Raw genomic sequence first — 12,263 nt, 5'->3', positions numbered from 1 at the left:
TTTTTTATCTCACCTCGTAACCCTCGACGGAATTGATCGATGAGGGCTTGTCCATCCCATTTGACATTGCACGCGAGCTGACAAAATTCAGATGCATAGATTTATGACACACGTTCTCCTAGTTGTAATGCATATAATTTGTTGAGTGCAGCTCGTCGTTTGTCAGTCTCCCTGAAATTTGCTTCGAATTCAGTAAGAAATGCTTGGAAGTCGATCAAGAGGGGTGAAGAGGTCTCCACCAAAGGGGTAAACCAAGCTTGGGCTTGTCCTGTCAACAATGTGTCGATGAACCCGACTCGTTGAAAGTCATCAGAATAGCGTTGGGGCTGAAGGTGAATAATAAGGCGGATCTGGTTGATGAAGCATCTTAACCGTGACCTTGTTCCATCGAATTTATTTGGCAAGCTAACATTGGGTTCTGTCGTAGAAGGGTCAATAATCGAGTGAGGTATGATCATTGTGGCTGCCTGAAGTTCTTGGACAGAGTTTCGCAAGTTGGCATTATCATGTTGGAGTTGTTGCAAGACTGCCAAAATTTGCTCAAGGTTACTATATGATTCTAACATGATAGTGTATTGAGAAAGAAGAAAAAGAAGGAAGGAAATCAATCTATCACGGATGAACAATTGGAAGATAAAGAGATGGGGAAGTTGATGACAATGAGTAAGAATATCTATTCCATGACTGGTGTTGATTTCCTTGATGTTAACAAGGGAGATCAACCTGTTTTATACATGTAGTGAAGCATGATAAGCATGCTCATGCCAAGTCCTACATACTATAATATCAAGCATAGTAGTTCTTGCATGCCAAGTCTTACATACTCAGGCTTACGTACTCAGTCTTATATACCACTCTTTATACAAAGGTTTAAAATCTAAAGTTTATCTAGGAGAAATATATATATACAAGAACCTAAGGCTAAAATTCAAGTCGATGTTCATGACACCTGCCTTGAAGAAATTCAGGATATACTTTCGCACCATTTATGTGATCCTCAAAACACTCAAAAGAAGATTTCCAACCATCATCAACATGATTCATCAAACACATTTCAAGTGTCAGAACGAGTATGACTCTTATAAGGTTGCATTAAAACCACCAGACCTTGCTGCGAATTGGATTATCAACATTTTGGCCCATATGTGATCTTTGGTAAGATCAATGATGTGGCATTTCGACTTGACCTTCCTCCTCATATGCATCTTCACTCGGTCTTCCATGTTTCACTTTTGGAGCCCTACACAACAAGCTCTACTCCGGGCCTGTTACATCTCCCCCACCTCGAGTCAAAGTTTTCGATGGCCCTGAATATGAAGTTGCTGCCATTCGCAATTCCAAGATCATCCGCAACAAACTATATTATTTACTTGACTGGTTAGGTTATACACCTAATGATCGAACATGGGAGCCTACTGAGAATCTTGCTAATGCCTACACTCTAGTTGCTGATTTTCACAATCAGTATCTCCATAAGCCCAGTCCACAGTCTTGTCTTAGTACGACTCGTGGAACTCCTTGTCGAAAAAGGGGGATAGTGTCATGAAGACATACAGTTTGACTTACAAGGGTTCGAACTCACAACCCCTTTGTATATATGTCAAACCTTTGACCATTATAATAACATATACGATGTATAATTATAATAACTATATTATTAATTATTAGAACAAATTTAGTGTATTCTAGAACATTCTAGAATATTCTATGATTATCTTAAATATCATAAATATGTAAAATACTCTAGAACATTCTAGAATACTCCATAAGAACCTATAAATAAGTGTTTACTCATTCATAAGAACTCATTCGATTCAATGCCAGTCTTTAGCCCCTTAGCCTACCTTTTGTTACTCTCATTCTCTTATTATATAAATTCATTTCCATTAAATCCTGTTTTCTTTCTTTCCCTCTCGCTCTACATTCTAGATTCATTTCTTTCTACTTTCTTTTTCTCTCATGCGCACAAGTCACGATAGTTGGAGATAGTTTATGTCATTGCAAATACAAGATCAAGCCAACATACTACATGGAATTAGGGGCGGATGTACTATGAGATTTGAAATTATTAACACTCTATTACTTAGGGAAGCCGCTAATCAATTGATGACAATGGAGAACTGGATAGGCTACGGGGAGGTGGGCACTTTGATCCCAAGAGGTAGGGAAACACTAGACAGGATTGAAGGCCATGAATTGCAAGACAATGAGACACCAACATTGAATATGGCAATTCGAGTACTCACATATGACGAGAACACAACGCTCCTTATGCGCAATGCTCGGCCACAACCGAGCTTAGAATGATACACAGAAAACTGGAAATAAAACGCGACACAAAGAAGAAGAAAATACACAGGAGGTTTACGTGGAAAACCCCAAACTAGGGGAAAAACCACGGCAGCCCACAGGCTGCAAACTGTCACTATGTAAGAATGTACAACAGTGAGTTCACTGAGGCAACGACCTCGTGCTCACGGATCTTCGCCACAGGCGGCGGTTGCAACAGAGGCAACGACCTCTTTCTCTCTCTCACTCTGTGTACACAGTTATGCGCTCTCTCTATCCTTCTTCAAACAAGAATGACAACACACACTACTAGTTTGCCCTAAGTCATATTTATACTAATATGACTTTTCGGCTATTTACAAATATAGCCTCGGTGGACTATCAGAAAACATATTTACGAATATGTCTCTTCATCCGGTTCTCCGTAGCCGGGTACTCCTCATCCGGTTCATACCGGGTCTGCACCATCCGACTCTCCGTAGCCGGGTACTCCTCATCCGGTTCATACCGGGTCTACACCATCCGGCTCTCCGTAGCCGGGTACTCCTCATCCGGCTCGGCCGAGTTTGTTCATCGGCACTGTTCTTCTCCCTTCCCATCTGGAGGGACCTGTCTCCCAACAACATATACTAGTCATAAATGGATTGTAGATCCCGATCCGATCAAAGTACAACTAGAATGACACATATGTACTCATGAAAACACATGGCTATGTAAGCTCGGTTGGGACCCTTTGCAATGGATGTGGCGCAATCCTTATGCGGGTCAAGGAAGCAAAGCCATCCCTTTCTTCCAATTCACGACTAGATTGGGTCACCACATTCTAGCTACTAAAATTGCAAGTGAGTCGGTTGCTGCAAAGCTAGCCACTCTAAAGAGTCAATATGATGTCCCCACGGGTGGATCCGATGGAGTTGAAAGACAACAAGTAGCCTTCATCTAACAATGGTCGTCCTCTCCCTTTTGTTGAGTCAGTGGGCATCCATGCAAGATGGAACTATCACGTCCCTACAGGGATTTGTATATAACACTCTCATTTGTAAAATTTTATAACTAATGGGAGTTTTTTTTGGAGAAAAAGGACAATTTTTTATGAGAGCTTTGATAACAAGTGTTTGCACCCAAATAACTCTCAATACTAAAATAGAATTGACCAGTCAGAATGAAGTTTTGCCTTTCGCCAATTGTTGACTATTGGAAAGGAAGTCATTTAACATGTCAAGCCAAAGCAACCCATAAATCATTGATTGAATACAATGCTTGCATCTAAATAACCCGTAGATGTGTGTGCTTGTGTGATTGTATGTAAATGATTTAGCCTTTGTATTGATGCCATGGTTATTGCTTGGAATGATTTGACCGAATAGTATTTGGTAAACCACACAAATTTCTGATGATATGTATCAGCCATCTTTGGTCGTTCATATGAAGACTTATTAATAGAACAACATACTAATTTTAAAGCCACATGCATATACATAATTGTAGCCAACAAACGGTACTCCATGATGAGAAATTGCAACCCAAATTTTTTGCTTGAATTATATTGTAATGGGTTATACTTTTAGAACAAAGATATTAACAATGTAGTGTTACATCGAACTAAACTTTTTATCTATTAATATTTATTTGCATGCTTTGTATACATATTTATTAAGAAGATGATTAAAATTTAAAAGTATTTAAAAGGTAAAAGGTGCATGTCACTGACTCTCTTAATCAACTTTACTACATCATGTCTTCATTTTGTAGTGACATGAGGTTGACAAAAGGGTCATGAACTTTTTATCTATTAATATTTATTACCATGCTTTTTATATTTATTAAGAAGATGATTAAAAGTATTTAAAAGGTGCATGTGACTCTCTTCATCAACTTCACTACATTGGACATGTCTTCATTCCGTAGTGACACGAGGTTGACAAAAGAGTTATGAGCTTTTTATCTATTAATATTTATTAGCATGCTTTATATATTTATTAAGAAGATGATTAAAAGTATTAAAAAGGTGCATGTGAATCCCTTCACAACTACATTCGACGTGTCTTCATTCCGTAATGACACAAGGTTGACCAAAGGGTTCTTTGCATAAGGTGTTTCTTTGACATTTATTGTTATACAATAGTATGTGGCCAACAACCATCATTCCTAATTTAGTTTATGCGGTCCACTATCTTTTTGTGAATGGGATGTTTAGAATGATTTTACTTGCCTAAAGCTTTGCCATTTACAAATTACAATCATTATATTCCACTCATCAAATATCCAATCTTATGAAGAAACCTCAAGATGTAACCATCACTTAGGAATCATCATACATGGTTGTTCGCTCACCCTACATAAGCTGGATTAGGACAACATATGCATTACCCCAAAATGTACGTAACACCACAATCATGTATGATTCTTATTGAATATATGTAGAAAATTTGCATATACATGATGCCTTGAGATTAAGAAAAATAAAGCATATACATGATGCCTTGAAGCCCCTTTCAACTTTTTTGTTCTTCAAAGTTATGTAGGAATGCCATTACATTGTCAGAAAAGTGTGTGAAACGAGGCATCAGAATGTCAATCGGGAAGGTTTTTGACATTCTGTCCACCATGTGTACTTAACCATTGACTACTTTGCTTTTGTATCCAAGGAGAACTAGTTGGTCTTCCATACATTTTCAAATATGTTCTAGAGCTTAAGGATATTCTAGTGGGAGTTGGGACCATGCCAAATACTTGTACGTCAGTCAATCCATAGAGTAACAACAGAAGCCTTTGCTTACTTCCATGAACATACAAACTTTAATGAGATGGTACAAAATGCTATGTGCTCCCACAAAACCCATTTGGCCACGAATTGAATCCAAATCCACATAAACCAATAAAATTATAATCAATAATAAGGGATACCAAGCCTTCACCCTCACAAGCAAAGGAGCACTAACCAATACTCAATACACATCAAAGCCATATCAATCATGGCATGGTTGCTACAAAGCAATGGAGGGTCTACAAAAATTACAAATGCTCCCTGCATTTATTTTGGTCTTTATAGAAATTGAATACATCATCAAGAAAGAAACATTCAAATGAAACAAACAAAAAGTGTTATTATGATCTGCAATCCAAGTATAATGGCAACGAAAGGCTAAGGGTTTGCTCTATTCATTGGGAGCGAAGCCGAAGAGTCCAAGCTCTTAAAGCTAACAACAGCGCTTTGATTCTTTCTCGGGTATCTTCATGCACTAGATTCCCATCGGAATCAAACTTCGTCGGAGGTTCGAATGACCTAACGAAAAGTTCGGGTTTGTTCAAGAAGTGAAGGTCAAGGAAAACACCACTTTGCCTCAAATGGTATTGGCTTCTTCCTCCTCCCATTCCACCTCCCGCGCTCATTATTGCTGCCGGCTTATCCGCCCAACAATTAGGACTCCTAGAAGCCCAATCGATAGCGTTTTTCAACACACCTAAACATTGTTGGATCACATTTTAGTGGTAGACAACAAATCTATCATGGTATTTAAAGGGGCATAAAAGTACCAGCCATTTCCTCAGTGAAAACCGGAGAAATGATGGATTACTTTTGAAAGGAGAACCACCCAAAATGTACACCTATATAAGTCAGCTCTCTCTTTTTTTACCAGAATACCCATCTCTTAGACTAGTATTTTGAATGGTGTGCTATGGTGTGCTATAGAGGTGTACTCTTGACCTTTTTGAAAATTGACGGGCATTCTGGGCAATTATCCAACAAGTTTTTGGGCATGGCATTTTCTCCTATCCCCATTAGATTTTTAATCACCTGAGATGGAGTAATTGTATTCCGGAGATGCAAAGAGAATACTATCTGCCTCGAGTACTTTGGCACGGAATGTCTCGACGGCCTCAGGGAATCGTCCATTGACCTCAAGATCCGTGTTTATGAATGGCAATGGATCAATGTGAAGTTGTTCGATCTCCAAACCTGGGATGTCCTTGGAGATCTCGATAGCTGAATTCATTAAGAGAAGTATCATTTAGACATGTTCCAAATTTGGAAATTTGGCCATTTCCCCCCTCCTATGCATGTTTCCGAAGTGGGAAATAAGCCCACTCCCTGGTATGCATGTTCCTCATGTGGCAAATTCGCCCACTTTACCCTTAGATACAAAAGTAATTTCCGATGTGGGAAATATGCCCACTTCTCCATGGGGAATTTCTCTAATTCTAGGTCTTGCTTGTTATAACAAGGATTAAACAAAAACCAGGTCACGAATTAGGGTTAACGTTACCTGCTCGGATCAAGCCTTGGTTAGTGGAAGCACGACGGATGGATCCTGCGATGGCAGCCACCTTGATGATGGGCTGCGAAATTTCATGGGAGGAGGTTGTGGTGGACATGGATCTTATGGAAGGTTGGGTGGCAAGTTTGAGTAATGATTTAGCAGGAAGGTAGAACAGAGAGCTTGCTGCCATGGCAATTCATATATATACGGAAAACACAGAGGGGTGGGTACATGTATTTATAGCGTGTGTTTTATTTAAAATTGTTCAATAAAGGGAAAGAGAGAGAGTCTGAGAGAGATGACATTTTTATGCTTCTTCTTCCGATGATGTATTTCCCTATGTCATGGCTTACACACCGACATACATTATTCATGCCATACATACATACCAACAAAGACTATTCATGCCATACATACATACCAACAAACATTTGGGTGGTGGGTATGAGTCATGACATGACTCTCATAGAGCACCATCGGTTCTGCCCCCACTATATGTTCACATTACACACATGATCATTGATGATACCTCCTTGGTTGGGTCCCAGTGTCTTTAATAACAAACAATCGGGCTCTGTCTTATTTTGTATATGACGGCATTCCATCCATCAACAGGAAAGAAAACCAATTCTAGCAATTGAACCTCCTAGGCAGTGTTGTCAATTCTTCAAAATATTGATACGAGGGCATCTCATTGGTCACAAGAACAAAAACAAGGATGGTACTCGAGGCTTTGGGAAGTATGTGTTGGATCGAAAGTTAGCTGGTGCCTGTTGGACCAACCATTTCAAAAACGGGGACGCATCTTAAACAACCTCTCTGAGAGTGCCATGCTATGTCAGATGTTTTAAAGGTGAACACATCCTAAATTACTTCCAACCTAGACTTCAACTAATGCACTGTGTTGGATCGAAAGTTAGCTGGTGCCTGTTGGACCAACCATTTCAAAAACGGGGACGCATCTTAAACAACCTCTTGAGAGTGCCATGCTATGTCAGATGTTTTAAAGGCGAACACATCCTAAATTACTTCCAACCTAGACTTCAACTAATGCACTGTGTTGGATCAAAAGTTAGCTGGTGCTTGTTGGACCAACCATTTCAAAAACGGGGACGCATCTTAAACAACCTCTTGAGAGTGCCATGCTATGTCAGATGTTTTAAAGGCAAACACATCCTAAATTACTTCCAACCTAGACTTCAACTAATGCACTGCTTGGCCTTCCATCTCATGTGACTAACCTTTGTCATTGATAGTAACCACATTTGTGAAACTAGTCAATATCCCGAACTATTTTTTCCTTCCATATTTGATTAATTCATGCATCCCTTTTAAATAATTATTTGTTTAAAGATACAAATATAGTAAAATTGTAGTAAACTTTATGGGTTTCCATATCGACCTCAACTCCTGAGCTATGGGCATTCATGGTAAGGGTTCTTCAATTTAAGGAAATTATGCTAAATAAACAAGGGAAACACCATGAAACGTGCCCAAGTTTCCAAATATTTTCTTGACCCTTTACTTCTAAAATAATAAAAATACCCTTATATTACGAGCATAACTAATAAAAGTAAGAGTAAATAGCATCGTGGTTAGGGGCATCGTGGTTAGGTATAGATATGAATCTTTGCAAATGTGTGTGAAAGGATCATTCCCCTTTGCATTTTCGAAGCATAAAGGGAATAAAAGCATTAATTATCGAAATTAGGCGCCTCTTTTTCTATAAAAGGAAAAGAGGGCTTATTTCAAGTTAGACATTGTGTTTTGAGAGTGCACCCTTAGGTTTCATTTGGCAAGTTCTTCTTCTTCTTCTCAACATATTTGGGTTTTTTAAGGTTTTCTTCTTATCACCTTCATGAGAGTTTCAGTTTATTTACTCTTCTTCTTCTTCTTCTACTTTCCTCTTGACGGTTTAAGGTTTGGGGTTGAGAGTGTTTGCGTTCGTCTCACTCGAAGATGTTGAGAATTAGCTCCCTTCAGATGGGCCAAATTTAGGGTAGAGAAAATGGCTACACATTCGACTACCGGAGGCATGTGAGACGAATCGGATGGATCCGGCCTGGAACTGGACGAAGTTAGAATAAGTATTTAGAAAAGTCACAAATGTAAATAGGTTTTGAGTCGAGCCTTTTTAGGCCTGTTATGTAAATAGCCCAAAAGTAATCTAAGTATAAAGATAACTAGGGCAAACTTTATGGGTGAGAGTCTTCTTGTTCATTGTCTAGTTGAGTGTATATCTATGTAACTGTGTGTACAACGCGTGCGAGGTCATTGCCTTTGCAACAGAATAGATGAAGCGTGAGAGAGTGAGAGAGGAAGAGACCAAGAGTATATCTGTTGTAACGGCCTGTTGGCGAGCAGTACAAACTCAAGTCGGTGCCTGTGAGTTTGTCATGTTGTACTTTTCTCTTATAGTGATTAGTTCGGTGTATGTGGGCACCTTTGGTTTTTACCAAATTTCGGGTTTTCCACATTAATATCTTGTGAACTTTCATTTCTGTTTCTCTCTATATTTGCATGTACCCATTCCGCATTCAACTCAATTGTGGCTGAGTTCTTGTTTTTTGTATCAATCTAGTCTGCGGAATAGTGCTCAGCCACAACCGAGTCTCACTAACACGATGGAAGAAAATAGAAAACAGAAATAAGACTACGCAGGTTGTTCACGTGGAAAACCCTAACCAGGAATAACGAAGGGAGCCCACAGACTCCAACTATCACTATGATAGGAAAGGTACAATGGGAGACTCGAAGGCAATGACCTTGAGCGCTATCTTCGCCAACCAACTGTTACAACAGAGACCTTTTTGCATCTCTCTTTCTCTCTATCTCTCTATATAATGATACAACAGAACAACAACAATGATGATCAACCAACCTCATAACAGTATTGCGTTAGTTATATTTATACTTATATAACTTTGGGGCTATTTACAAATATGACCTCAACGGTCACGTCTTAACATATTTACTAATATGTTTCTATGTGTTGGTTCATACCTGATCTGGCCGGACTCCTTCCAAATACCTTTCGGATCCATCCAGTCCGGAGGAACCTGTTTCCCAACAAACTCCCCATTCACTTCAGCATGGGATGTCTCATTAGTCCGATCCATCTCCGGCATACGTCCAATTTCTCGGCTGACATCACCTTGGTCAGCATGTCTGACCCCTTCTCCTCTGTATGGATCTTCGTCAGCAAAAACTATTTATCTTCTACCTTCTCCTAGAGCCAGTGATATCTCCTCTGGATGTGCTTGGTCCAAGAGTGGTAGGCCGTGTTGTTCGCGATGTGGATGGCACTTTGACTATCGCAGTAGAACCGGAATTCCTCCTGTCGGATCCCTAGTTCTCTGATGAAGTCCTTCATCAAGATTACCTCTTTGCCAACTTCTACAGCCACCATGTACTCCGCTTCCGTTGTCGACAGTGCAATGAACTTCTGACGCCTCGACTGCCACGATACAGCTTCCCCCGCATAAGTCAGGACATATCCGGATGTAGCTTTGGCTGGTATCCGCATCAATAGACATATCTGAATCCGTGAATCCTTCAAGTTGGGGTTTACTTGAGTCGAATCCGAGGCACATACTCAAGGTCATGTGTTCTCTTCCTAGATTTCTCATGAATCGGCTGACCACTCTGTCTGCACATCCGATATCTCGCCGGGTACACACCATTGCGTACATCAAGCTTCCGACGGCAAAGGCATATCGTACCTTCATCATCTCGTACTTTTCAGTCTTTGTCTTTGGGCTTTGTTTCCCAGACAACTTGTAGTTTGCCGGAAGTGTCGACCTGACCGGCTTAGCATCCGACATGCTGAACCTTTGGAGCACCTTTGTCGCGTACTTTTCCTATGACAACCACAATTGCTTCTTCGATCGGTCGTGAATTATGTGCATCCCCAAAATCGGTCTCGCCGGATCCATATCTTTCATTGTGAATGACCGTCTCAAATCCTTCTTCAACATTCCGATTTTGATACGGTCCCGTTTGACAATCAGCATGTCATTTACATACATAAGTAGCATCAGGAAGTCTCCTTAGTCAAACTTCTTCATAAATACGTAGTGGTCGGGCTGCATCTTGTGGTATCCTTGGTCGGTCATGAAGGAGTTGAACTTCCGGTACCATTTCCGGGGAGCTTGCTTCAATCTGTATATAAGCTCTTCTTCAACCGGCATATTAGGTGCTCCTTCCCTTTCTTGACAAATCCCTCCGGCTGTTGCATGTGGATCTCTTCTTCGAGGTCACCGTGTAGGAACTCTGTCTTGACGTGTAGCTAATCGACCTCGAGGTCCATGCTTGCCGCAATGCTCAACATAGTCTGGATGGATGTCATCTTGACTACCGAGGAAAAGATCTTGTCGAAATCAACTCCCTTTTCTTGCTGAAAGCCCTTCACCACAATGCGGGCTTTGTACTTCAGTGGATTTCTGCGGTTTCAGCTTGTACACCCACTTGTTTCGGAGCACTCTCTTTCCTTTTGGCAACTCTGTCAATTCGTATGTATGGTTCTCATGCAGGGAATCCATCTCATCCTGCATTGCACTTAACCACTTGCGATTGTGGGTGTCTTTCCTTGCTTCTTCGAAGCTTTCCTGCTCCCCCTCATCTGTCAACAGCACATGCTCTACAACCGGAAATCTTCGGGAGGCCCTTCTCTCCCTGAGAGAATATCTTCTTCCTTGGTTCTTGACCACCGGTTCCTCCATTTGTTCTTCATCCGAATCCAATTCGGGGTCTTGTCCGATCCAGGTGACTGATTCTTCGTCTTCTTTGGTCGGTTCAGTTTCTTATCTGACTCCGGCTGGTTCATCATGATCTTCGGTTGACATCCGGCTTCTGACCGAATGCGTCCTAGCATCTTCTGACCGATCTCTGTCGGTCGACCCAGAGTCCACTATCATTTTCTCTGACTCCCATTTGGCAATGTTCTTGTCTTTCATGAAGACTATGTCTTGACTCCGGAAGACCTTCTTGTCAACCAAGTCCCATACTCGGTAGCCAAACTCATCATCATCGTATTATGCATGGTCAGGACTTCAGATCCAATTTCGTTGTCTTGTCCTTTGCTACATGCATGTAGGTGAGAAAATTGAACACCTTCACATGTCAATAAGACACTTCTTTACTGGTCCATACTCTCTGTGGCGTGTCTTCGTCCAAGGGTGTTGAGGGTGATCTATTTATCATATATCTCGTTGTCATCGGTACCTCCGCTCAAAACGTCTTGGACAACCTTAGCATGTGCCAGCATGCTCCGGACTCTCTCCATCACGGTTCAGTTCATCCTTTCAGCCAATCCGTTCAGCTCCGGTGTCTTCAACATAGTAAATTCGAGCCGAATTCCCATCAACCGACAGTACTCCTCGAACTAGCCCCGGTATTCTCCTCCATTGTCCACTTGAACCGCCTTTAGCTTCCGTCTGGTTTCTCTTTCCACTCTTGCGTGAAATTCCTTGAAGACGGATAATACCTAGTCCTTCTTCAGCGGTAGGACCCACAACTTCCGGTTGTGATCGTCTATGAATGTCATGAACTATTGTGATCCGGCATGTGGCCACGTGTCCACTTGGCATACATCAGTATGCACAAGCTCTAGTGGTGCATTTCGTCTCATCGGTGGTCAGGTTCGAAAAGAGATTCGGTTCTGTTTGTTGGCCAAACAGTCGGTGCACTTCTCAAGCTGCACATCTTTCACCT

General features: G+C 41.0%; 1 protein-coding gene across 1 annotated transcript; it reads right to left on the bottom strand.

The window, feature by feature from the left end:
• Nucleotides 1–5,244: 5,244 nt before the first annotated feature.
• On the bottom strand, nucleotides 5,245–6,780 carry NQR (NADPH:quinone oxidoreductase). Its single transcript, XM_087332707.1, has 3 exons — nucleotides 6,558–6,780; nucleotides 6,089–6,277; nucleotides 5,245–5,753 (listed from the first exon to the last, which is right to left on the bottom strand). The coding sequence occupies exons 1-3, from the start codon at nucleotides 6,739–6,741 to the stop codon at nucleotides 5,452–5,454; spliced, it is 675 nt and encodes a 224-aa protein (XP_087188833.1). The 5' UTR covers nucleotides 6,742–6,780; the 3' UTR covers nucleotides 5,245–5,451.
• Between the last annotated feature and the right edge of the window lie 5,483 nt (nucleotides 6,781–12,263).

The sequence above is a fragment of the Azolla caroliniana genome, unplaced genomic scaffold (assembly GCF_043228905.1).
Source record: "Azolla caroliniana isolate FFs.n. ecotype wild unplaced genomic scaffold, voAzoCaro1.0.p SCAF_16, whole genome shotgun sequence".
In the NCBI taxonomy this organism is placed as follows: domain Eukaryota; kingdom Viridiplantae; phylum Streptophyta; class Polypodiopsida; order Salviniales; family Salviniaceae; genus Azolla; species Azolla caroliniana.
Note: the sequence above shows the minus strand (reverse complement) of the source record. Positions and strands in the feature narration are given on the sequence as shown.